The 27,553-nt window shown below is 34.6% G+C and overlaps 1 protein-coding gene across 4 annotated transcripts in view; it reads left to right on the forward strand.

The window, feature by feature from the left end:
* The window catches only part of LOC105496354 (RNA guanylyltransferase and 5'-phosphatase), a 334,421-nt gene that overhangs the window by 91,851 nt on the left and 215,017 nt on the right, over positions 1–27,553 (forward strand). For all 4 annotated transcript variants that reach the window (XM_011766698.2, XM_011766691.2, XM_011766718.3 and 1 more), the window contains exons 9-11: positions 17,160–17,295; positions 21,451–21,522; positions 26,754–26,918. In XM_011766698.2, the coding sequence (XP_011765000.1) occupies positions 17,160–17,295; positions 21,451–21,522; positions 26,754–26,918 (373 nt within the window). The remainder of the gene's footprint in view (positions 1–17,159; positions 17,296–21,450; positions 21,523–26,753; positions 26,919–27,553) is intronic.

The following is a 27,553-nucleotide window of genomic DNA, read 5'->3' on the forward strand; positions in this document are numbered from 1 at the left end:
GTGTATGAGGAACAGTAATTTTTATATATGTGCCCTAATGATATATTTTGAGGAAAAAATTCTTTAGCTGTATATTTTAAAATCATATATAGGATTTTTATTTTCTGGAGGAACTATATTTGGTTTTTGCATGTTTGATGGTAATTTGGTTCTCAAAAGGCAGTAACATGTGAACTAGGTAAAGAAATCAGAAAATGAGTAATTCTGACAGTGCTTTTAAATTGCGAAGTCTGATTTGAAGATTATATAGGTGGCCCATCTTAGTATAGTATCTCTCTGACGTTTAGCCCAGATTTAATGTTGCTGCTGTTTTTGCTGACAGGTGAGCTTCCTTGAACACATTTTATTTTAGTAACATTTTGGGATTTAGAAAATTTAATTTTTAAAATACTTTTGCATGGACAGAGAACTAAATTTTGTGTCCCTATGAATTATCTAGAATGGCATTTAGGTCTTTTACATCTTATGTTAGGATGACAGAATGTAAACTACTGGCTAGAGTTACAGGATATAATATATAACTAGAACAAATCAAATTGCTGCATAAATTACAACCTTTAAGCTGCTGCACATTAAGGCTGCTCTGTGATGTGGCCTCGGTAGGTGCCTTAATGTTATGAGTCCATAATATATTTATTTTTATAGTCTCAGTAGTATTTAACTGTTGAAATTGGTGCTACTTTTACGTGAACCTAAACAAAGACTAGTAGCAACCAGTTGATTTCTAGTAGTTCGATTCATTAAGAATTACTTACTAGTGTTAAAAGGAAAATAAAAATGGAGGTCACAGTTTAGATGTATCCCAAGGCCAACTGCCTATAACACTGTAACCCAAACTCAAGTCATTCTGAGTCCCCTGAAACACTGTCTCTACTTATAAAAGAACCACAAAGCATGAGGTTTGCGTCTTTGCCAGCATGATTCAGTGAAATTAAACCAATCAGCTATAGACAAATCAGTTTAAACAGCTCCATTTGCATTAAAATAATGTTAATGTCTAATGACCAGTTACGAAAAAGGTCAAAATACTTTCTCCTTTATAAACTGCTATAACTCCTGTAAGGAAGCTTCTTATGACTTAAAAGTTGATCTCAATCTGTACTTTTTGCATGATAGTGAGCTTTAAAATGTTTCCTAACTTGATCTAATTTTATTTTTGATACCAGTAAATGGAGAAATTACAACTCACTTAAAACATTTGGTGCACTTAGATATGGTTTTGTTTACTTAGATTTTTACTTTGTGCATGAAGCAATATTAAATAAAATCAAGCATCATCATGTTGTGCATCTTCTACATGTGTTTTTATTTCTCTTTCTTAAAAATACCTTAGTTGTGTTATTAGCACATTTCTAAATTTAAAATAATGGGTGATCTTTATAGTAAAATATTTATGGTAAAGTATAATGCCTTTGTTAAAAGTAAATTTATTTCAAGTTTCTTGTAGATTATTAAAATCCCTTTCAGTAAAATTTTTTTCTGAAAATGTTCATTGTTCTAATAGAAATAACATGAGAGTGTGAAAAAGATGATGCTTGCTTTAAAGGAAATTCCTAATTTCTGACAAGTTTTAAATGGCTGCTGTTTTGACTACACACTCAGAGCTGCCAAATATAATATTTTGATATGTGGTCAATTTCAATGGCAGTAAAGTTTTAAAAGGAAAAAGAGTTTGTGTATATTTAAGAAAAGAAAATTGAAGATGTGGTTCATGCCCTGAAATAGGTCAAAGTCTAATGAACAGTATAATTGTATATAAATGACATGACATAGACTCTAAGAATGTAGGAGTTCTTAGGAGGAGGATGAGTGAAGGATGAATAACATGGGTGAGGGGAGCAACGTGAAGACAGTCTTGAGGTAGAAACAACCTGAGCTGGACCGACCTGATTAATAATTGATAAAAATCCACAATCTCTGTGAGCTCTTAGAGTTAAGGTGCTTATGAGAAAATTGTTACACTGGTGGCTGCATAAACCCTTTGTTTATATTTTGAAGCATGTCAGAGTTTTAATGATTGCTAAGCCATAAGCTTCTGATTTAAACTTTGACTATAATGTCAACTCCTACTCCTTGAATTGTTCTTAGGAGGCTATTAAAATGGGAGATCCTTTATCTCAATCTTCTTGAAGTTTAGGAACACCTGATTTGCTGAGTCAGTTGGTTCACCCCCCATAGCCTTTGAGGCCTTAAAAGAGCTGTGTTTTTTGGGTTTTTTTTGGAAATCAGGTAAAGAGTGTGATAAGAGACTATTTTCCATAGTGATACAAAGGCAGGGAAATGGACATTCTGAGGAATAGTTGCTGTGGCAGTGGAAGAGGAAGCACTTCACCTATTTACATGACTGGAGGAAGAAAAATGCTGTGATGTCACAGAAAGCTAAGTCTAGGAGACATCCCTAAGGGGCTTTCCCAGCCGGAGGCACAGGGAAAACCCTATAGTAATTCTCTCCCAGTCATCCTTCCCAACATTTTATTTCCTATTTTCAGCTATACTTAAAAGACTGTTAGGTGAACCTTTTTTGGGACTTAGTGAAAATTTTACTCAAAGTAGCTTACATTTAGCATTCATTCAATGAGTCTAGCAAATAGTGAGTTTCAAAGTTTGCATAATATAAAATGTGAAAATTAGAAGACTGATTAGAACTAATTTGTGATCATGCTTAGTTTTTCTTCTAGTACTCTTTGCTCTTTTTAATCCTAGTTAGGATCAAAAAAGAACATTTCTATAGCTAAGAAGAGAAAATCTATTGAATATAACTTTTGGACAGATTCTTCAGTGAAAACTTTTTTTTTTTCAGATTAAAATAATTTTTAAAATTATTTTGCTTTTTTTGGACATCTCTCAGGCTTCCCATTCTCTCTCTCTCTCTCTCTCTCTTTCTTTTTCTTTTTTGAGATGGAGTCTTGCTCTGTTGCCCAGGTTGGAGTACAGTGGTATGATCTGCACTCATTGCAACCTCTGCCTCCCAGGTTCAAGTGATTCTTGTGCCTCAGCCTCCCTCGTAGCTGAGACTACAGGTATGTGCCACCATGCCCAGCTAATTTTTGTATTTTTAGTAGTGATAGGGATTCACCATGTTGGCCAGGCTGGTCTCAAACTCCTGACCTCAGGTGATCTGCCTGCCTTGGCCTCCCAAAGTGCTGGGATTACAGGCGTGAGCCACCATGCCCAACCCTGACTTTTCTATTTTCTTTTACAATTTGAGTGTTAAGGGTGGCCTGAGGTTATTTAATCTAGTGCTTCTCACAATTCTGTGTGCATATGAATCACCTGGAAATCTTGTTAAAATGCAAATTCTGATTCAGAAAGTCTAGGCTGGGACTCAAGATTCTGCATTTTTGACAAGTTTCCAGGTGATGCTAATGCTATTCATCCAGGGACCACATTGTAAGTAGCAAGAATTGACTCAATTTTCTCAAGTTATAGATGAGGATATCAAAGCTAGGGAGACCAAGTGGTTTTTACAAGGTCCCATACCTAGTTAGTAAGGGTGGATTTTTAATTTTTAATGCAACAAAGTCATATTTTTCAGCATAAGGAAATACTTAAAAACCAAGAGAAATCTTCCTCTTCCCATAATTAGATGGCAGCTCATTTGTTAAGCCAACTTTATTCAATTTGAATCTTTAAGATGTGTCTTAAGATTTTCTCTTCCATCCTTACTGCTTTTGAGGATTTGAAGAAAAAGAAATAAATGGATACATTGATTTATTTGAATATGTCTGTATCCAATTATTAGAGTCTTTACTTTTTGGACTTTAGATGATCAGGAAACAGGTTTAAGTGACCTTAAGAGATAGTAAAATATATTCAAATCTAGTTTTTGAGGTAGAAGCTTCTTGCTATGGTAGGGTAAATCATGTTTTTATTTAAAGTGACTGTTAATGTATACTTTGTTTTCAGATATTTTACAAACTGGAGGAGGTAATGTAACTAGTGTTTTGTGTCTTTGGTAGTGTCTGTATGAATACTTTTTGCTCTCGTCTGTGAATCTAGTCTGGTTTTTCTTGTGCCTTAAGAACTTTTAGGATTGTGGCAGCATTGGAGGTGGGGTGTAAACGTGTGTAAGTGCATGCTGCTTGGGGGAAGTGGGACCACGTAAGAACCCTTTCAGCTCTTGATAATTCCATAATTCTCTAATTCTTTGAAGATCGGTGAAATGGAATAGGAAGCATATTCTAGCCCACAGAAGTGGCAGTTAGTGAGATGCATGTTGCTCTTAGCAAATGAATTCAGTCCTAACTTGACAGTTCTTTTCAAAAAGTGAAAGATATGCTTTGATAATTTACTCGTTGCACTTCCCCAAACTGTTAGTTGATTTGATAACTTTGTAGAGGGTGGAGACTTTATCAGTCAATTTTTATTGTTATGACAGTTATTATGTTTCTTTTTGGTAGATAAAGGAAACCTGAACCCAGGTAGATTTAATTATAATTTTATTTAAGTTATCATTTTACTAATCTTTATTTTAATGAGACAGACTGGACCAGAACGTGGTCAATGATCATTTTCCATTGTGTATTGTAGCTTTCAAGTTTATTGTGTATGTACCATTACTGTTAGTAAATCTTAAGAAATTCTTTCCATATATTGGGATATTTTGGGCTCTGGGTTTGTTTTTATCATTCTAACATTTAGAAAACAAGCTCTTAGACAGATTGAGGCCCACCTGATTCAAGTTTTTAAAATATGAATTCTCTGTTTTGAATTATCACTCACTAAGTGCAGCGTCTGATTTTACAAAATTTACTTTAGTTTTACCTATTCATAGAAAAATGAATTAAGGAACTATTTTACTGTAGTTGTTGACTGCCTTTGACTGTGTAAATATGTTTATATGTTTGAGTTTGTGGTCTGCGGGTAATCTTTACCAAGGGTTACCTATGATTCATTTCTCTATGTTTCAAAATTTCTGTGTTCAGTTATCTCTTTCTCTTCTGTGTTCAAAAGGGATGGCTTCCTCTTTCCTGTTTATAGGGTTCTTAAGCTAATCCCTTCTGTTTTATTCAGGGTTTTGTTTTATCATTAACCCCAACTCTAACTCTTCTTTGGATTGTGTAAAGTAGTACTAGTAGCAGCTGTAGTAGTAGTAGCAGTAGTAGTAGTAGTAGTTGTAGTTGTAGTACTAATGATATCTAGCTTTAATTAAGTACTTAATTAAGTACTCTGTGCCTTGGACATAATAACAATAGCTGATACTGTATTACTATGTATTAATCACTATTCTAGTATCCTTTATATATTAACTCATTTAATTCTTTAATTTTTAAAATTGTGGTAAATTACACATAACATAAAATTTACATTTTAACCATTTAAAACTATGCAGTTCATGGTATTAAGTACATTTGTATTGTGTGCAACTGTCACCAACATCTATCCTCAGAACTCTTTGATCTTGTATAACTGAAATTCTATACTCAAATAACAGTGACTCCCTATTCTCCCCATTCCCCTGGCAACCACTGTACTCCATTCTGTCTCTGATTTTGATTACTCTAGGTACTTCAGAGGGAATGATACAGTGTTTAGTTGTGACTGGCTAATTTCACTTAGCATAATGCCCTCAAGGTTCATATGCTGTAGCATATGTCAGAATTTCCTTCCTTTTAAAGGCTGAATATTTTTCCATTTTATGTATATGCTGCATTTTGCTTATTTATTAATCCCTCCATGGATACTTGGATTGCTTCAGTGGTTTAGCTATTGTGAATAAGGCTGCTGTGGACATGAATGCACTAACTCATTTAATTCTTAAAACTATTTTAGGAGGTGAGTACTTCTGGTGAGGAAATGGACACTTAGTCAAGTAACTTGTGCAAAGTTACACAGTTAGTAAGAGTTGGTATGGGATGAATGATTCTTAACCACTATAGTGGAGTCCCATATAATTTTCTATGCTGGTACCTTCTCTTTTGCCTACAGATATCTTTACCCCTCTTTGCTATATGTTAACATGTAATTAATGGTATGTAGTACTAATACTTTTAATACTAATGTTGGCAAATGAACAATCAGTTCATTTTATTTATTAGTGTTTGTTGTATTTTAACTATACTTCAACCCAATTACAAAATGAAGTTGAAACTCCTTAAGCTGGATTTTAACACTCCTACTTGCTCCCTGTATGCTTCTCTTTCACCATGATATGATCATTTATTGTATGTAATAGCTATCTAATTCCTGGACAAGTTGGAGTGATAGAGTGCTTTGACTAGGACCTGTTAATTGGAGTATGGGAGATTTCATGGGAGTTTTGAATAGGATTTTGAAGATACGTATTTTGAGACAGGATGGTGTAGTAGAATAGCTCCGTGGGCTTAGAAACAGACATATACAAATTTCTGAGCAGTGGAGGATGGCAAAATGAGAAGAGAATAAGGAAGTTGCAATTGTGAAGTTAAAGCATATAGTTAGGAGTTGGACAGCTAGAATTGTTCATAATATTGGATGAGATTTTTGGTTCCAGTCTGTCTGCTTGATTTTTAGGGATCTAGATAGCAAGCACTATTGAGTCTGGAATTACAGGCTCTGGAGCTTGAATTTTTCGTCAGAGCCCATAATTATAGCAGTCTTACCATTGACAGTTTGCAAATTAATTTTTTAAAATTGTTGAGTAGTTTGGAAAAAATTTGCTCCTTACTTACACTTGGTTATTTATATTTATTATGTCATTAATTTTGTGGAATAAGAGAGAGGAATCTAGAAACTGACACTGGGCCCCATGCCCTGCCAAACTCTGTCATAGTGTTGCTTTTTAAATTGACAGATTTGCACAAGACTTTAAATCTCGATGGTTGAAAGGACTTTCTTGAAACAGATTTTGAAGACGATTAATAATCTGTTAATAGAAATAAGGACACACAGTAGTTTGATAAGGCTTGAGATTTTGTGATTCTTTATGGTAGGTATCTCTACGTCTTCAAAATTTACTTTTGATGAATTAACTGAAATTAAAATAAAAGTTACAGTCTTCTGATGACTTTTCTATAGACGTAATTTACCCAGTACTGTTTATTAAGATTAAGCCATTTAGATAAACATGACATAGTAAAAAATGTGTGGTAGAAACCATATATAAAATAAAGATGGCTATGCTTATGTAGAAGACATTTAAATGTTGGCAAATTGTCCAAATCTTCAGTGGCATGCTGCTGGCCTGCCATTTAATATACACTTAACATTCTGAGATCAAAGACTAGTTAGATAAATTTGACAATTAAATTGGTGGGGAAGTGAATAGGCTTTGCAATTTAAAATTAAATAATACATGTTGTCTGCTTAATTACTGCTGTGTTCATGTAAGTGATCACATAATAGAAGGGAGCTATGGGCTTAAAGTGAATTTAAGACCATAAAGCCATAATCAGTCACATCTGTTTCATGACTTTAAATTGATGTGGTACGAGTGTGAAAGAAGAGCTCATCCTTTGAAGAGGCCTGCTGTGCTTATATAATCAATAAGTCAAAACAAAAATACCTGTAGGGTTAGAATCTTTTATATTGCTGAATGAAAATTTTGATAGTTTTTGGTAAAGAGATTATGTTAGAGCTACGTTGTCATTTCACTGATTGTTAACAGCAGTAAAAAGTGAAAAAAATGGTTAGACAGTGTTACTGTATGTGGGTGTTCTTTTAAATTTGTTAATGTGAAACTAAGGACCTTAATATGAGTCAGTTGAATTTCCGGGAAGATGACATAAGGTAAGGTCCTCAAGACTGCCCCCTCTTCAGACACAGTTGCAAGTCTGGGCCTCCAGAACTTCTGATCAGCCAGCTTCAATTTGGGGTTCTCACAACCCCCTCTTTGGATTCAATTAATTTGCTAAAGCAACTCACAGGACTCGGAGAAACTTATGTTTACTGGTTGATTATAAAGGATAGTACAAAGAATATAGATGAAGAGATGCATAGGATGATGCGTGGGGGAAAGAGTACAGAGCTTTCATGTCCTCCCTGGGTGTGCCATCCTCCGGTAACCTCCACATGTTCTGCTGTCTGGAAGCTCCCCAAACCCCGTCCTTGGTCTTTTATGGAGGCTTCATTATGTAGGCGTGATGGAGTAAACCATTGGCTGTTGGTGATCAACTTAATCTTCAGCCCTTTCTCCTTCCTAGAAGATGTGGGTTGGTGCTGAAAGTCCTAACACTCTAATCTTGCCACGTTCTTTCCTAGTCCCCATCCCGAAGCTACCTAGGAGTTGCCAGCCATCGGTCAACTCATTAATATACAAGAAAGCATCATTTTGGTGTTTCTGAGGATTTTAGGATTTGTATGCCAGGAAACGGTTGAAGAACAAATATATATATTTCACAATATCACAGATGCAAACAAATGATGTTTAAATTGGTCTTTTCTCTGAGATTCATTAAGTTTAGATTGTATTTCTATGGAATTATAGTATAAATGGTAGTTAGGTGCCCAAACTAGTCTATAAAGCTTATTCCTAAGGTAGCTAAATTACTTACTATATATATATACTATGAAAAATGACAAAATGTACTGTTTCAACACTGGTAATTAAGCAAACTGCCATTGTAACATAAGAAGTTTATGAAAACTATTTTGAATAATTGAAAAACTTTGGGGAAAACTGGATTTTATAAGATAAGGAGACAGAGACTATTATATAAGGAGATTGTGAAGGGGATTTTGACACTGATTCTTTATTGTCTAGATGGATTAAACAACTTATTACTTTAAATTTTGCTTTATACAGAAACTTTGATTAGAGTTTTCATTGATTCATGAATGGAACTAAGTTAAAGGAGGTGAGAAGGAGCAATATGTTTTTCCTTTTTCTTTTTACAAAATTGTGGTAAAATATACTTAAGATTTCTTATTTTAAAAAAAAGAGTTGAAAGAAACAGGAAAAAAATGGGTTAAAGAAGACATGGGTATACCTTGCAAAAGAGGTTGTCAGAGACAGTTTACTGAGCAGTGAGGTAATGAGAGAAACAGGCAAAGTGTGCATGAGCCCCATGAGGAAGGAAGAAAGCTGGAGTTTGGCAAGTCAGCTGTTCTTGTATTGTTTTTTGAACACATGACAGGTGTTGGTGAGTAGGGGGCATGGTCTGACCAACTGATTCTATGTCAGGAAGGTTTATATATTCTATCTGGGGAAGTGGTCTGAATTTTCTTTATAAGAAAATTTTAGTATACTTGCGTTTATTTCTGTATACTAATACAACATTGAGAATTAGCTCTCAGGGACTTGTGTGCCAAATCTGTTCGGAATAAAAATGAGAGGAAATGTAGCTTGTATAGAAATAGCAGAGGTTTGGTAGTGAATTCTTTTTTTTTTTTTGGAGACGGAGTGAATTCTTATGAGAGAAAAGATGTACAGAGAAAGTAAACTCTAGGCTTAGCATTATACACTTGTCTATGTTGAAGGATGGTAAATAGATGGTGTGTCTCTTGGCATGAAGTTACTAGGTAAAGGGCTAGTATTATGTAACCCTTGGTATTAAGGATATGTTAGGGACATTACAGTGGGATTTCATCATAGGCACATTAAACTTCCTTACATTTAGCTGTATATATTGAGGCAAAAACAACAACAACAAAAAACCCATTAGCATCCTTTTTTTTTCCCCAGTTAAAAAATAGAGATGTGGTCTCGCTATCTTGGCCAAGCTAGTTTTGAACTCCTGGCCTCAAATGATTCTCCTGCTTTGGCCTCCCAGCGTACTAGGATTACAGATGTGTGTCACTATGGCTAGCCTTGTTAGCCTTCTTGACTGTAAGCAATAGAAATCAACTTTGGCTAATTTATGCAAAGGAATAAATAAGGAGAACCAGTCTTGGAAAATGGATAGGAATCAAGGGAAACCAGCAGCAAGGACCAGAGCCAAGGTCAGGGCACTGGAACATTTTGATTAAGAAGCCACCGTTAGCACTTGCTGACAATGTCTCTGCTGTTGCTATAAATAATTCTGCAACTATTCTTGTGCCTCTTTGTCACTCAAGTTAAGAGTTTTGGGAAAGGAACATGGATCGCTAGTCTAGATCCTGAGCCTATTTCCAGCCTGCTAGGGGTAGGGAAAATCTGGGCCTTTGGTTTCCATCTAAACTCATGGTGTCCATCATTTCTTCCAAACAAAATGGAACAATTACTGCTTCCTTCTTAAATGCCCCATGGCTCAGTAAGTATACCCAGTTCCTGAAGCCAGAACTTGGAACTTCTCTCATTTTCTCAGTCACATATCCAGTAAATAGCATATTGAATTCCTGTCAGTCTACAACTTGAATATCTTGAGTTTATCTATTTATCTCTAAAATTATTGTTACTACTATCCTAGTCACTGTGATTTCTCACATGGTCTATTAAAGAAACCTTATGATTTCTCTTGTCTACAGATTGGCCCCTATTCTGTTGGGGTATATATTATATGTTGATGAACTTTTAAAAATGCAGATCAGATTATGTCATTAGTTTGCTTAAAACATTTTAGTGGTCTGCATTTATTTACCTCCCATCTCTCAGTTCCAGTCCACCCTTTTATACTGTGTTAGGGGTGGGACTTTGCAACCTACATTTCCCAGACTCCCTTGCCAGCTTGCTTGCTGTTGAGTTTCACCACTGGGAGCACTGGCAGGAATTTGGAAGGTGAGAGAAGGGACTACTCTTATTTTCAGTTTCTGTAAGAATACCTGCAGCAGCAAAGGACAACTGTTACGCCATTCTCCAACTTCTTTTGTCACTTTCCACACCAGTCTTGCTGTTACCTCTCAGAGATAACAGCTTCTGGGCAGGGCATCCTAGTTAGATAGAGTACCCCTTGTATCACTTCCTAACCTGCTGGACTTTGTTCCCTTAGTGGTTTGACCATCCTCCATTGGACACCTCTTCATAGGGATTCAAACCTTAAGCTACAGGGCCATTTGTGGCCACCTTCTTTTATTATTATTATTATTATTATTATTATTATTATTATACTTTAAGTTCTAGGGTACATGTGCATAACGTGCAGGTTTGTTACATATGTATACTTGTGCCATGTTGGTGTGCTGCACCCATCAACTCGTCAACCATTATGGAAAACAGTGTGGCCACCTTCTTAGAGGTTAGAGCATCCCACCACATGGACCTCTTTCACCCTCTTCCAGGCATAGCCCCATAATGCTTTTCTTCCAAGCTCCTAGCTTTTCAATAACAGATCTCTTTCATTTTGTTCCCCTAATCCTGTGGGTCATAGTGTTTCCTGCAACTATTAATCTCTGGATTATTTCAGGCTTCCTGTTCTATGTTCTCAGCTTTCCAGTATCTGTGTAACCAACGTGCTGTAGTACATCTCCTGGGTTTGAATTCTGCTTTATGGTTTCTGTTTGTCTCATACAAGTAGTTTTTTGTTTTCTAAGATAAAATTAAAAAAAAAAAAGTTAAAATAACTGGTAGCTGGGGGTGGAGGGATTAAAAAATATTTCAGGCTGAGCATGGTGACTCATGCCTGTAATCCCAGCACATTTGGAGGCTGAGGCGGGAGGATAGCTTGAGCCCAGGAGTTCAAGGCTGCAGTGAGCTATGTTCACACCACTGCACTCCAGCCTGGGTGACAGAGTGAGATCCTGCCTCAGGAAAAAAAAAGGTTTTCATAATTCCTGTTTCTCTGTTACTTCTTTAGTCTTATGCCATACCATTTTCCTGCTTTATCTTTACGTTTCAGTATTCTGAACCTTTTTTAGTTACCAGAACATTGCTGCATTCTATCTTGTCTGAAGGACATTGCACCTACTAGTACTACTGTGTACTGCAACCCTCTCATCCCTCATTTCTCTTCCTGTCTCACATTACAACCTATGCTGGGTTGACTCCTACATACCGAATGTGAGGGGTAGTACTGTAGAGGGTGTATAAATAAACTATTGTCTAAGTTTGAATATCAGCGTTGCTGTTGTGCCAGCGTTATGACATTGGGCAAGTTACTTATGTGTGTCTCAGTTTCCTCATCTGGAAAATGGGGATAATAATTTTACTGACCTGGTAAGGTTGTTGTAAGGATTAAATGAGTTAATAAATGAGTTAAGAAAAGTGCTCTTTTCTTCAGAACATAGTAATTGCTCAATAAGTGTATTAGCTATGCATGAATTCCTCTGGAATGCCTTCCCTGATCTCCAGACTCTGACAGGTTCTACCTTTGTAGGCTCCTGTAATAGCTTCTACTTCACTGTTCTAATATGTATTATGTTTGGAATTATTTAATGTCTTGTTTTCTTGTTGAGTGTAAATGATATGAAATGGAGAAGAGAGTCTATGCCGTTTGCTGTTATAACCCTAGCACCTAGTACTGTCTGGCATCTAGACTGGCTCCATTTCGGCCCTTTAACTTTTATTTAAAAAATGAATTGATTAAAAAATTTAAGAGAAAAGCCATAATAAGTTTGATAGGGGTTAGGAAGAATGGATAGAGATAGAGATGGTGGTGAAATAAATCAATGTAAACGATCAGCTTTTCTGTTTTTATTGCCCATCAAAAGGCTCTAGTATGGAGGCTCTATCATAGGAGAAGAGGAATATCTGTTGTTTTGAAGCCTCTGTAGTACAAAGAACAAGATTAGAATCCTTTCTTAATTCATTGACACTTTGCAAAGGGAAAATGTTTCTCTGGGTCTGATTATAGACTACATTTCTGGCTTGGTAGCTTTTTTCCCCCTTGCAGCTTTAACTTTGCCCCCTGTGTCTGAAAGCAATTTGTGTTTATTTCTAAAAATTTTGAAAATACAGAAAAGCATAATGAGGAAAGCAAATATCATTGATAATTCTATTACATAGAGATGGGGCAGCTCTTAATATTTTGGTATAGGCTTTACTCTCTGTATTTACGATATACACACAGTTTTATCCTCCTCCTTTCCCTTGTCATTATTTCATCTATTCTGGTTTTAAACTTGCTTTTTTCCCACTAAGTATATTGTAAATCTCTTTCTGTATTAATGAATATTTTTATCATTGTTTTAAAAATGCTTGAATAGTACGCTTTTACATGAATATGTGATATTTATTTTACCTATTTGCTGAATGATGGACATTTGAGTTTTTATTCTTTCACTGTTATAGAATATTTTGATGAACTTTGTTGTACATACAGCTTTGCTTATTCTTTCACTGTTATAGAATATTATGATGAACTTTGTTGTACATACAGCTTTGCTTAACAAATATTGAGTGCCTTCCTTTAGTGTGTATTCAGATAGACTGTGCAAGGTACTTAAGCTGTGGGAAAGAACAAAATAGATATGATTTCTGCCTTCATAGAGTATAAGATAAATTCCTAATTTGATGATCAGAGTTGGGTCTAAATTGGTGATAACTTTAAATTACAAGGAGTTTAATGACCATTTTACTCTCAGACTACTGGGAGGAATGTGAATTAGAACTCTAAGGTGGTATTAGTTACCATTGTTTTCCATCAGTTTTCCTTCTCTTTAATTATGTACTTCCTAAGTTTATTAATGTATATTTGGTGGTTTTACTTAATTATATATCTCACATCTCAGTGACTGCTCTGAAAGATTATTTCCAGTTATGGTAGAAAACCTTCATTTACAGTAAAGTAGTCTATAAATCTGGCTTTTCTGTAATCCATATACCTTTGGTATATATACGTTAGCATTTTCTATCTGGGAAACATATACTGAATTAAATTTTGCCTTTTAATGGGCATGAATATAATAGAAATACCTATTGATAATTCTGAATATTAAATTTGCAGTTGAGATAATTTCCTTTTTTTTTTTTTTTTGAGATGGAGTCTCGCTCTGTCGCCCAGGCTGAAGTGCAGTGGCCAGATCTCAGCTCACTGCAAGCTCTGTCTCCTGGGTTTATGCCATTCTCCTGCCTCAGCCTCCCGAGTAGCCGGGACTACAGGCGCCTGCCACCTCGCCCGGCTAGTTTTTTTGTATTTTTCAGTAGAGACGGGGTTTCACCATGTTAGCCAGGATGGTCTCGATCTCCTGACCTTGTGATCCGCCCGTCTCGGCCTCCCAAAGTGCTGGGATTACAGGCTTGAGCCACTGCACCCGGCTGAGATAATTTCTTAATTAATAGATTATATTGCACCATAGTTATATACATAGTTATATACTGACAGTCTGTGAGGTAGTTGCCTCTTTTTAAAGAATCTGACTGCTTTCGGGGACTTCAGAGTGATGTGGAAATATATCCATATTCCTTACGTGAAATAGCTCATTACTTTTTGTTAGTATCACATAACAAAAGAACATATGATTTGGAATGACTGGAGTTCAAACAAAAAATCATAGCCCAGAAACTTGTGTTCCAAAGCCTGAAAATTTATGTGTGCAGAAGAATCCCTAAATACCAAGTGCTAAATAATTTCTCTGGTGTTTCTGCAGATGCAAGCTGTGTTTCTCATAAGCTATCCTTTTTGTAAATTCCATCCTCTAAAACTTTTTCTTCCTTAGTCTTTTAAATCTGTTTATACACATGTGTACATAGAGAGTATTTTCTTTTGATTGATACTCTACTTGATTTAAAAGCAAAGGTCTAATACTGAGACACACAGGTGTGTGTTTGTGTCTGTGTGTGTATAAAATAAATGTATCTTCACCTTGGGATAATACCTATTCTACTTAAACATTAAATTTAAAATTCTCAACTTCTGGGCAGTCAGTGAAAGGGGAAATATAATTTCAGTTATCATTATTACATGATCATAAGAGTAAACCATTTCTTTTTTCTGAATTCTAACATTTATTAGCTTAAGTCAGCTTTTCTCAAATTGTAAGTATAGAACACCAATTCTGTCAAATTTTAACAGATATCAGGATTAAGTTTAGGAAACAATGGACTAAGTAAGATGAACAGACTTATTTATATATTTTATCATAACTTTAAATATCCTAATATATATCTTGACTTTCTAAGAGAAAAATACAGTGGTTTCCTAACTTATTTGCCTTGAAATACTCTTTTGGTGAATATCAACTTTGCAAAATGCCAGCCTAAGTCCTTAACAACATGATGGGTTGTGTGTCTTCCATGCCATTTTTGCAGACGATGTCATCATTGCTTTTTATTTGATCTTACCTTTTGTTGATTTAAATTCTTTTTGAAACATAATCCAAGGCAAAGGTAGCTTAGATTTTTTCTATACACCAGGAATTGCTGCTTTTGAAAAGCATGTGCCAGAGGGCCTTGGGAACTAAGTATTCCTGTTGTCTGTGTGCCGGCTGGCCTGGCATTTGGTCTAGGAGTCTTTCACATACACAGTCAGTCCAGACTGAGGCTGAATTTATTTTTCTTAGTGAAACCTGAGTCCTCACACTCCCCCTCTACTAGGGCTGCAGCTTTTATAGCGAGGGCCTGAGCTCTCCATCTGCTCCCCAGACACCTGCTGGAACTAATTATCATTATTATTAAAACTTTAAAACAATTTTTCTATTATGTTGCCTTTTTTCCTTTCCTCTGTTTTCACTTTTTTTTTGGGAATTATTTTGGAAACAGCAAAGAACAACATACTTCACAATCTAATCCAAAAACATAAGCCCCTTTGGTTTTCATGCTGCTCTTTTCCATTTTGTTTGTACACCTGTTTTCCCTTAATCAGCTCTCCTGTTTCTCCTCACCTATCCTAAACATGTGTACTTTGCTCTTCAGAACGTTGGTTTGTGGTTAGCCAGTTATCCACTATTATATTATCTTCCATATATTCTGTTAGCTTGCATCTCTTCATTTAATATTTCTTCTGTCCCCTAATCTTAACTTGATTCAGCTACATCTTTCAGTCATTGCTGCTTTTTTTTTTTTTTTTTTGGACCTACCTTAGGTACTTTGCGGGTAGGTGGTTGGACAGTCTGGTCAGTGTTCTCTTTCATTTTCATTGGTACCTCCAGACCACTCTTCCTTCCATTCTTTCATTTAACACCAAACACCAAACAAAAACAGCCTAACAAAATGATTCTGTTTCTTTGAGGCTTATGTCTTTTAACTTTCTAATCTTTCATGCTGTGAATTTTTTCTCATTCTTTTAAGACTTTGGTTCCTGGATATAATCTTCATTTTCACCCCAAGTCTTCTTACTATCCATTTGGTAGCATAGCTTCCCAGACTGTAATGTCCTCAACTTTAATACATCCGGACTTTATATATGGTGTGAAATAGAACTCCATTCTTGATTTGCTGATGGGAAATCAGTGATGATAACCTGACCATTTGAAGAATGACAGGTTGTTAAGTGTATGAATTCCCCCATATATTGATTGAGTTTAAGAAGATAAGAGCTAATTGAAAATCTTATGGCTGTGTTTTAAAATATTTTAATTTTATAGTCATAAATGAGAAGAAAAATTATACCTGATATTGTGGTATCTGGCTATATCATGATATTGATTCAAAGAGAGGGATTAGCTGTTTTGCTGACAGGTATGGTAGAAAGAGCACTGGATAATTTAAAGTCTGGCAAATGGCAAATCACTTGATGTTTTTCACTGTTTTTTTCTGTTTTGAAGTGGCGAGAATAATACCTAATCCATATAGTTGTTGAGCTAATAAAATACATTTATATATGTGTATATGTGTGCTTCAATGTTTAAGATCTCATAAAAATTAGAGAACCATTCTCTGTTAGGATGGATTCATAAGGTTACTCCTGAACATCACATTGTCTCCATAAAAAACTTTGATTTCCGTATACTCTGTGTTTTCTATAGGAAATGAAAAAAGTTGAAAAAAATATTATTTGTGGGCTAGGCGTGGTGGCTCGTTCTTGTAATTCCAGCATTTGGGAGGCTGAGGTGGGCAGATCACTTGAGGCCAGGAGTTTGTGACCGACATCGTGAAACTCCATCTCTACTAAAAAAAAGAAAAAAACAAATTAGCTGGGCATGGTGGCACACACCTGTAATTCCAGCTACTCTGGAGGCTGAGGCACAAGAATTGTTTGAACCCGGGAGATGGAGGTTGCAGTGAGCCAAGGTTGTGCCACTGTACTCCATCCAGCCTAGGCAACAGAGCAAGACTCTGTCTCAGAAAAAAAAATTATTATTCATGATACTTTAATCTGCATGATAGAGAGACTCTAGTGAACATTAGTCTAATAATGTTTAAGGTCTATGGAAAACCAGTTTGTTATTTCTCATGACCCTGTTCTTGATATTATACTGCAAATACTAGCTTTTTAATGTTTCATTTACAGGTACATGATGTTGATTGATGGCACAAATGAAGTTTTTATGATTGATAGAGACAATTCAGTATTTCATGTTTCAAATCTGGAATTTCCATTTCGTAAAGATCTTCGTATGCATTTATCAAATACTCTCTTGGATGGCGTAAGTCATATTTATGTATAATATAAAATTAAACATTGCCATTTTTCTTTTCCTTGTAAGTAAATGTGTATTTCTATTGGTTAAGAAGTTTCGAATCAAATCTAACTTTTTTTTTTTTTTGAAATGGAGTCTCTCTCTGTTGCCCAGGCTGGAGTCCAATGGCACGATCTCGGCTCACTGCAACCTTCGCCTCCTGGGTTCAATCGATTATCCTGCCTTAGCCTCCCTAGTAGCTGGGATTACAGGCATGCGCCACCACGCCTGGCTAATTTTTGTATTTTTAGTAGAGAAGGGGTTTCACATGTTGGTCAGGCTGGCCTCGAACTCCTGACCTCATGGTCCACCCGCCTCAGCCTCCCAAAGTGCTGGGATTATAGGTGTGAGCCACCACACCTGGCCAAATCTAACTTTTATTAGGTTGTTAAATTTCATTTATTTCTTGTGTGTGCTTACATTGAATTAAGGTCCTTTTGAAGAGGGATCTGCCAACTGAATCTTTGAACATAAGTAGGACTTTGAGATATTTTCTTTAGTGGAGAAACTTGTTAAAGCTGGAAAGGGTATTAAATGATTGCTCTGGTCAAATATGTATACATATGGATAGTTATATAATTTTGCATGAAGAGAAATAAATGTTACATGTGGTTAGTAACTTATCTTTTTGCCCCATACTTAGCAATATGTTTTGGACATCTTTTTCACATAAATGTCTGAATGGTTTACCACTGAATATATAGAGACCATGAACTGGGGCTTCCAAAATACCGTGATTGTGAAAATTGTAGGGTTAAAAAATTACTTGTTAAAAATATGACCCCTTCTAATAGCGTATCCTAGACCATATGAATTGGAATCTCCCAGGGGCCTACATGTTCGTACAAGTGACCAAGTGATTGTAATTAGGCAAGTTTGAGAAACAGTTCTGTAATTTATTCAACCAGTCCCCTTTTGTTGGACAGTTTGATTTTTGTATTTTTTCCTGTGTCTAGTAAATTTTTATTCCTATGACAGCATGTGTAACAAAATATCACTTTCTAATAAAAACATATATATATATACACATACATATGTACATGTATATGTATCTGTATATAGATTTAACTATCATATTATAGTTAATGTGACTGGCAACCTTGCAGTTGTATAGTACATAAAGGTCGTAGTCATTTGTGGCAACTCTGGTAGTTGGTTCATGGGAACAGCAGGAACATTTTAGTTTCCGTTATCTTTATTTAAGGTACATTTTTTTAGCATTATAATTAATAAAATATAAGAAAGGAAAAGAAGTAATAGCATTTGTCAAAGTTTAGTATAGTTTATAATTGAACTAATGTTTGTTGAGTGCCTATTATACCAAGAGTATGGGTATTGCTTAGAGAGTTGAGGAGAAGGCCTCACCCTTGAAACATTTTACTTAATTGAGTGGGGTGGAGAATGAATGGTAATGATGGAAGAGACCTTTGAATAAAACAATAACCCAAAGAGAGGTATATAAGTCCTGAGGTAGTTTAGAGGAGAAATAAATCACATCTAGTTAGTCAGGAACTAAATATGTTTTATGTAGGAGTTGGCATTAGAAACAAAGATTTCTATAGAAAGATTTTTGATGGACGTGGGCTGAGGGCATTCTAGGTAGGAAATAATGCTTAAAAATTAGATGTTTAACCATCTGCAGATTTAACTTAGCAATACTATTTATTTCACCTCAAACTTGGATAACTGAGAGCAGCATAATAGATTCTTGTGAAGTTTTAAAAATAGCAATATGATTCATGATGTCAGTTTACTTGGGCTAGAATTATAGTTGCCATATCTGGGGTTTTTTTTTTTTTTTTTTTTTTTTTTTTTTTGGTTAGTTAATTAAAACAGTCCTTGGTAGTTTCCTGTTTCTTCTACATTTTCATGTGCAAATTGTTTTTGTAAAATTTCAAATCCAAGAATAACTCAAACTACCTAATTGTCTGACTGTCAGATGTGAGCATTGAAGCTTTTGTTTTGCTTTGCTTAATTATGTTCTTTGACCTATAAAATGTAGAAAATAGGAATTTAGAAATATTGCATTAATTCACTTGAAACACATCAGTGAAATTTAATCAATTTAATATTGAGACTAAGATAAGAATATAGTGGTTAATCATTAAAGTTAATAGCAAGAATTTTGGAAAAATTCCATGTCTTTTTCAACTACTAATTTTTTATAAAACACTGCATGCGTATTACTGAAATTTTAGAAAGTCTGTAAATTTAAAGTAGAGAAAATTAACAATCAAGAAGAGATGACATTTTATATTTTGATGTTAAAAGGAAATATCCTTTTAGTAACTTTGTTTTGCTAATAACTATGTAACATGTATAACTAATATGTATATAGCTGACATTTAATATATGTTGTGTATCTGGGGTTTTGTTACTCCTCTTCAATCTGAAGAACTGCTTTCAGGATTTCTTTTTTTTTTTTTTAATTTAGTTCTTTTTTTTTTTTAAATTGAGGTACAATTTACATACTATGAAATTCACTATTTTAAGATGTTCAATCCAGTGGTTTTTAGTCTTTTCACAAGGTCATATAATCAATACCACTATCTAATTCCAGAACATTTCATCACCTATATGAACTATGATGGTTAGAACCAACGGGGCCTTATATGAAAGATTTCAAGGAATAAGTTACAGAGATGAGCATTGAAGGTCCATGGGTTTTGAAAACCCTTCATTGGTTCCCTATTACTCATAGCAAAAAAGCCAAACTATTCAATATACTATTCTTTATATCTGAAGCATGCCTGTGTCTTCAGTCTCGTCTTTGATTGTGATTGCTAATCACAAATACTCAGCTTTGGACAATTTACTCCAAGCCATCTTTTTTCATGCCTTTGTTATACCATTTGGCCTATCCACTATCCTGCTGGAAAATATACTCTGCATCTTTCAGGATGCAGCTAATGGTCATGTACCTTACTATCAAACTTTCTCTTGTTCTTTGAGTAGAAATAATTACACTCCTTCTACGTAGGCTTAGGTAATGCTTTGTTACAACAACAAAATATATTTTTCCTAAATCAGTGTGTTTTTTTTTGTAATTTTAGATGGTTTTACATGGAATTTCTGTTATAAAATTAGATAGCAAGAAAACCTACCTGGTTTCCTAGTAAGAATATGAGGAAAGAAAAATAATTTTAGGTAAAAAACGTATTAATAAAAATTTTATGTAATACTGGATTTTACACCTGTAGTCATCCTTTAATGTCCTTATCTTGTTCTGTCAGACTGCAGTTTTTTTTTTTTTTGTTTGTTTTTTTTTTTGAGACGGAGCCTCGCTCTGTCGCCCGGGCTGGAGTGCAGTGGCGCGATCTCGGCTCACTGCAAGCTCCGCCTCCCGGGTTCACGCCATTCTCCTGCCTCAGCCTCCCGAGTAGCTGGGACTACAGGCGCCCGCTACCGCGCCTGGCTAATTTTTTTTTTGTATTTTCAGTAGAGACGGGGTTTCACCGTGGTTTCGATCTCCTCACCTTGTGATCCGCCCGCCTCGGCCTCCCAAAGTGCTGGGATTACAGGCGTGAGCCACCGCGCCTGGCCAGATTTTTTTTTTTTTTAATTTTTAATGGCTATGGTAGATTTACAGTGATCTGTTCATACTCTTTTGCCCTATTCCCTTTGATCAAAGCCTAGTAAAGTGGCATGAAACCAAGAAAGGCCACTTGGCTCACTTGGGAATTCAATCTATAATGGGGGTGCCATTTATTGTCATAGATTTTATGATTAAAGTAATTGGCGCATAACAAAATTTAAAATTAATGATTAAACAAAAATATTTTTTAAAAAGATCCTGACTTTTAGAATTTAAAATTTGTAGTCTCCCTACCCTTGATTGTTGCTTAGTAATTCAAGCATAAAGCCAAATGTAGCATAGAAATTCAAATATGAAAAATATGATGAGATATTGTCGGGTGATTCTATTTCAGTATAGAATAAATGCTTGATGGGGATGGGGGGAGCTAGCAGTTTATATGATCTGGGTACAAGTGTGTTCACTTTGAAATTTCATCAAGTTGTATATTTATGGTTTATATGCTTACAGTGTGTATGCTATATTTCAGTCAAATTTAAAAAATTATATTAAAGTATGAAGAAACTTATCTTCTTTTCTCTTTCAAGGAGATGATTATTGACAGAGTAAATGGACAGGCTGTTCCTAGATATTTGATATATGACATAATTAAATTCAATGTAAGTACCTATAATATATAAAATAAAAGTTATTACTGAAATAATGGATGTATTTTTGACAAATAGTCTTTGGGTACTGCCTTAGAGATAGTAGGAAAGAAAATTTGTGACTCAGGTTACTCACTGGGTATCTTTTTGTTAATCCTTTTATATCTCCTTTTCTTTCTCTTGTTAATTTTCACACATTTTTTTGTTTTAGGTTTCTTTAACTTGCAAGTGAGTAAAGAATAATGGCTTAACTCTGATAAAATAAGACAGCATTTCATAAAATGAGAATTTCTTCGTTTCAATTATCCTGTACTTGATTTTTTTTCTTGTAAACCTCATGAGTTTATTTCTGTCACCAAAATAGCAACAAAACAAAAGAGAAACTTATTATGAGCTGTTCAGTGGGTAATAAATTACAGTATTAATTCAGGTTATTAAAAGGCATTTTTTTCCTGCAAATTTTTAATGCACACATCTTATTTTTTGATTGAATTTCTGTATTTAAAACACAGAGCTTCAAATTTAAGAGCCTCAGGGCCAGAAAACACCCAAGTTTTATTTTGTTCTGGTTGACTACTATATTCCTCAAAAGTAATGCTTTCGAGAATTGGCTTAATCTTATCACAGATCTTGGAATAACATTCCTTGGCCTGTAACTAGATATAAGGGGTGGGGGGAGTGGCTTTATTTCTTTGTGAATAGGGAAGTTCTATCTCCTTTAACTCTTGACACTGAGCTCTGCTTTAATACATGTTCAGTCTGGGCTTACTCTCTCTTCTTAGCTGAGTACTCTCTCTTAGATAGCAGTTTTCTAATATTTTTTAAAAATATGAAAAATTTCACCATATACAAGAGCCTAAAAAATAATATAAGGAATACTCATGTCCTGACCACCTCGATTTGTTAAAACTTCATACTTTTGGTCCGCTTTCTTTTTAATAAGATGTGATTCAGTACGAATCCAATAGAAGTTTCTTAGTTACACCTCTCTCCTATTCTCAAATCTCTTGCCCAGAATCAACCTCTATCCTAAATTTGGTGTTTATTGTTCCCATGAATGCTTCAGATACTTTTACTGTGTGTGTATCCATAAAATATATATGATATTCTTTTGCAAGGTTTCTAGTGTTATATATATGTTATTGTACTGTACCTTTGCTGACCTTTGCTCAACAAGATAATGTTGAGATTTATTTGTACTAATACATCTAGATTTAGTTCATACACTTTAATTACCATTGAGTGTTACATTGTATAAATATACAGAATTTATCCTTTTTCCTTTTGATGAACATTTTGGTGTCCATTTTTTGCTTTTATATTACTACTGTATTGAACAATTTTATATGTTTTTTTCTTGTGCACACGTGAAAATTTCGCTAGGACAGTTGTTCTCATTCTTGGAATGTAATTACCTGGGAAGTGTTTTTAAAAACTCTGTTCTGTCATATATATTATATCATGGAGATTGTGATTAAATCAGCAGCTTCAGCTATATTATCTACTTTGCTAAATTTCTCTCAGAAGTAATTGTTTCAGTTTGCCACAGTTGGTTTTATCAGACATTTATATTATCGCCAATTTGATGTGTGTGAAATGATACCATCCTGTTTTAATTTGCTTTTCCTTGATTACTAACAAGGTTTAACATATTTCTTCTTCTTATTTTTTTTTTACTTATTTGGAATTTGTATGATTTAATTGCAAGTTTGTATAATCTTATAATACAATCTTCTGTTTTTTTTTTATTTGGTTGTCTATTTTTTTTCCCTGATTACCAATGAAGTTGAACATATTTCTGAGGTTTATTTTTATTTGTTTGTATTTTTCTTTTATAACTTAATTGCAAGTTTGTTCTATTTGGTTTTCTGTCTTGTTTTTTCTTTTTAATATGTAGGAATCAATTATTTTTTCTGGATTCTAGTACTTTCCTGGTTATATGTGTGACAATATGTTTTCCAAATCAGTGTTTATTGATGCACAGAAGTTTTAAATTTTAATGAAATCAATCTCATCAGACTTTCCCAAATATTGTACTTCTTGTTTTAAGAAATTAATCTATATTTTATTCTAAAAATGATTGTTATACTTTTTGTCTTTAGGTCAATAATTGTTTATTCAGTACATATTTATTGTGTGCCTATTACCATATTTCGTGATTTTAAGCCACATACATTTTTACATTTCTGATATTGGGATGCATTTATAATTGAAAATATCGTATATTTAATTCTTTACTATGGAGCCTTTATGGATGATTAACAACATTATTTATTTTGTATCACCAAATCAGGGCCACTGTTAGAAAAATAATTTTTTTGAAATAATATTTAAAATCCTTTCAGTCCCTTAGTTTATTAACTTGTCCAGAAAGAATTTCATCCATCATCTTTTTTTTTTTTTTCACCCTCTGACTCTCAGCATTGATCATCTTTTATATGTCAAGTACATATGTACTGGGTTTACAAAGATGAATGAGACATAATTTCTTGACTTTAAAGAATTCAAATGGTAGTGTACTGGCTTCCAAATAAGGCCATTTGCACAGTGTTTCATTGGAATTTGGGAAGAACATAGGAGAACTTTAAAAAGAAATTTAATATATTATTTTATTTTGTCTGTTTTATAACATTTTCATTAAAAATGTAATATTTTATAATATTTTACAGTTGTATATGTATACACATTTTTAAAAACTATGCATTTTTAAATGTATTTGTTAGGATATGTGTTTAGATTGGATATAAAATTAAAGCAAATTTGCGGACTATTATGGATGAAATAGAAATGCAAAGAAATAATTATAATTTTAAAATCATAAACATAACAAAGGTATATAAAAGATATAGTGGTATTAGGGAGGTGAGAGTATTTCAACTTCCCTGGGTATAGTTGAGTCACTGAAGCATGGAATTGCAGACCAAGAAAGTGACACAAATTAGTTTTGAAGGATTGAGTCATGGAGGTCAGGAGCGTTAGATGGTTTGTTAGCATACATTTTTTTTTTTTTGAGACGGTCTTCCTCTGTCGCCCAGGCTGGAGTGCAGTGGCATGATCTCAGCTCACAGCAACCTCTGCCTCCTGTGTTCAAACAATTCTTGTGCCTCAGCCTCCTGCGTAGCTGGGACCACAGGCGTGTGCCACCATGCCCAGCTAATTTTTGTATTTTTAGTACAAAAGTACAAATACATGGGGTTTTGCCATGATGGCCAGGCTGGTCACAAACTTCTGGCCTCAAGTGATCTGCCCGCTTTAGCCTCCCAAAGTGCTGGGATTACAGGTGTGAGCCAACTGCACCCAGCCTGTTAGTATACTTGATGGATGGTAAGGCGTGGGACATAGCAAAAACTGAGAATGGATTGTTAAGTAGAGGGCCAGATTACTTGAACGAGGCATTTTTAGTTCTTTACGTAATAAGGCATTGTTAAAGGGTTTTCATTATAGTAATGATACGAACATGCTTTTACTATTTTGAAAGATAACTAGTGGCAGCATGGATAGTGTTTTGAAGGGAGTAAGAACTGAAAACAGGGAGTCAAGCTAGTCAATAATTATTGAGTGTTTCCTGTAGTCTCTTCTCATTGATTCAACACCTATCTGTTGAGAGCTTAACTTTGCCCATAGGCATTGTGGATTTGAGGGTGAACTTGCTTTCAGGCTATTCTTGTTGTTTGATGAATTTATGTATAAAGATAGAAAGCTTCTAGGAGGCAATTTAGACATTTACATATGTTTTAACAGTTGTTAGACTTTTTTTTTTTTTAGAACAAAAAAGAGGATTTGTTTATTCTACTTCAATTTTATAGGTGTCTGAATTCTTTTAATAAATCTAATAAACAAGCCTAACATTTTAGATTTTTCAACCTTGTTGATGATGTTGATTGCATAGAAGAGATGACACATGGACTGTATGGTTATTTACTAGCATTTCCCCAATAAATATCCTTTACAGACAGTTGTATGCCTTTATGTAAAGAGAACGTGTGCTACCTCATACCTCTCACTCACTTTGTCTCACTCCTTATTCTTTGCCAAATATCAAAATTGTCATCCTTCTAAAGTTGAGAAAAAGACATCCCCAAGGTATATTTAATGTTTACTCCTGAAGCAAGTGCTACCACCCCATGTAAACATTAGGTTGAGTAAAGTTAGGTTGGAGAATATACATTGGAGAAGAGGAAAAAGACAGTAAAGATGGAGGAAAATGTATGTAAGGTGTGTCCAGTTGCAAAGTAAAAAAGAAGAGTAGCTTATGTGCCTTTGAAGCAGTAATTACTAATCTGGATGATTACTGTCAACCAGATAATGTGTTGTAAGTGAGTTTGTGTATGCCATATGGATAGAATGAGACTTACCCTCAATTCATACAAAAGTGTTCATGTTCTTTCTGTTTCACATTTCAAACCATATATACTTTAAGAACACTCAAGGGAAAGTGTATTTGCGTAAGAGAACTATTTCTTTATAACTGTATAACTTTGAACATATTATGTAAACAACTTCTGTGTTAGCTTCCAGAGTTGAGGGTGTATTTGATATATATCTTCTACTTGCTGGTATATATAGCATTAGCACTTTAAACAACAAAAAACATTGTAGGTAACTGTGCTACTTATTTTGGTGTGTTACTCGCTTGTACTTTTCTGAATTCTGTGGATTTTAGTTTTTATACTGTAATAGATTACTGTTAAAGGGTTTTAACTAATTTATATACATAATAAAAAAAGACTAGTGAGTATATATATTTTTTCTATTTTTAAGTGATTCTATACCTATAAATAGTGAGTATATTAATACTCTAATTGAGATGTGAAATTGCTAATTTTTTATTTTTTAAAATTTGGGGGTGGTAGTCTTGCTATGTTGCCCAGGCTAGCATCAAACTCCTGGACTCACGTGATCCTCCCACCTCAGCCTTCCAAAGTACTGGGACTACAACTATGAGCCACCACACCCAGCCTAGGTGTGAAATATTTGGATCAACTTACAGTACAATTGTGCCACTTTCTCATACTGTTTTATACAGTTGTATTTAAAAATAAGTCTCTTTGTGTGTTGAGACAGTTCTATTGTTAGTCAAACTAATTATTAGGGTTGGTATATATGTTTGTGCAGGCTGTGTGCTGGGTAACTCCAGAGGATGCTGTTTACACAGACTATTATGTACATTGTGGCAGCCTTGATAATTATGCTGATAAAATAGTTGTTAGTGTGAAATTTAACTAATTCTTTATTTAATTCAGTCACAGCCCGTTGGAGATTGTGATTTTAATGTTCGTCTGCAGTGTATAGAACGAGAAATTATAAATCCTCGACACGAAAAAATGAAGACTGGGCTTATTGACAAAACACAGGAACCATTTAGTGTCAGAAATAAGCCATTTTTTGACATCTGTACTTCAAGAAAGGTAAAATTTACTTTTTAAAAAATTAGTGCTTATAATGTCTCATAATTCAGCTTACAAGATGAATATGAATGACATTTTGCTGCCCAGTTGTCTTAACTCTGTCAGAAAATACTCGAATTGGGTATAGCACTGTTTTGGCCAAACATGGTACAACTCCTATTCCTAGGCTTTTTCTCTTGAGTAAGATTCTCAATGGTGGCACCTTAAACTAGGTTGTTTCCATTTTTCTCATAATAGTTTTTGTTTCATGGTCATTGGTCATACTGTGTTTTTTAAGAAGCTATAAACAACATAGAACTGTATTGAATGAAAATCATTAGGCCTGCTCCTACACATCCTGAAGGTACAGTGTTTGGTACGTACTCTTATTAAAAATATACATTTATATCTATTTATCTATCTATATACATATATATATAGATATATATATATGTACACACACACATACATTGAAGGTTTTCTTTTAGTATTTTTGTTGTTTCCACTTAAAATGAATCATATACTAAGGCCAGGTGCGGTGGCTCATACCTGTAATCCTAGCACTTTGGGAGGCTGAGGCAAGCAGATCACAAGGACGGGAACTCGAGACCAGCCTGGCCAATATGGTGAAACCCCGTCTCTACTAAAAATAGAAA

This window comes from Macaca nemestrina, chromosome 5 (genome assembly GCF_043159975.1).
Source record: "Macaca nemestrina isolate mMacNem1 chromosome 5, mMacNem.hap1, whole genome shotgun sequence".
NCBI classification, from domain to species: domain Eukaryota; kingdom Metazoa; phylum Chordata; class Mammalia; order Primates; family Cercopithecidae; genus Macaca; species Macaca nemestrina.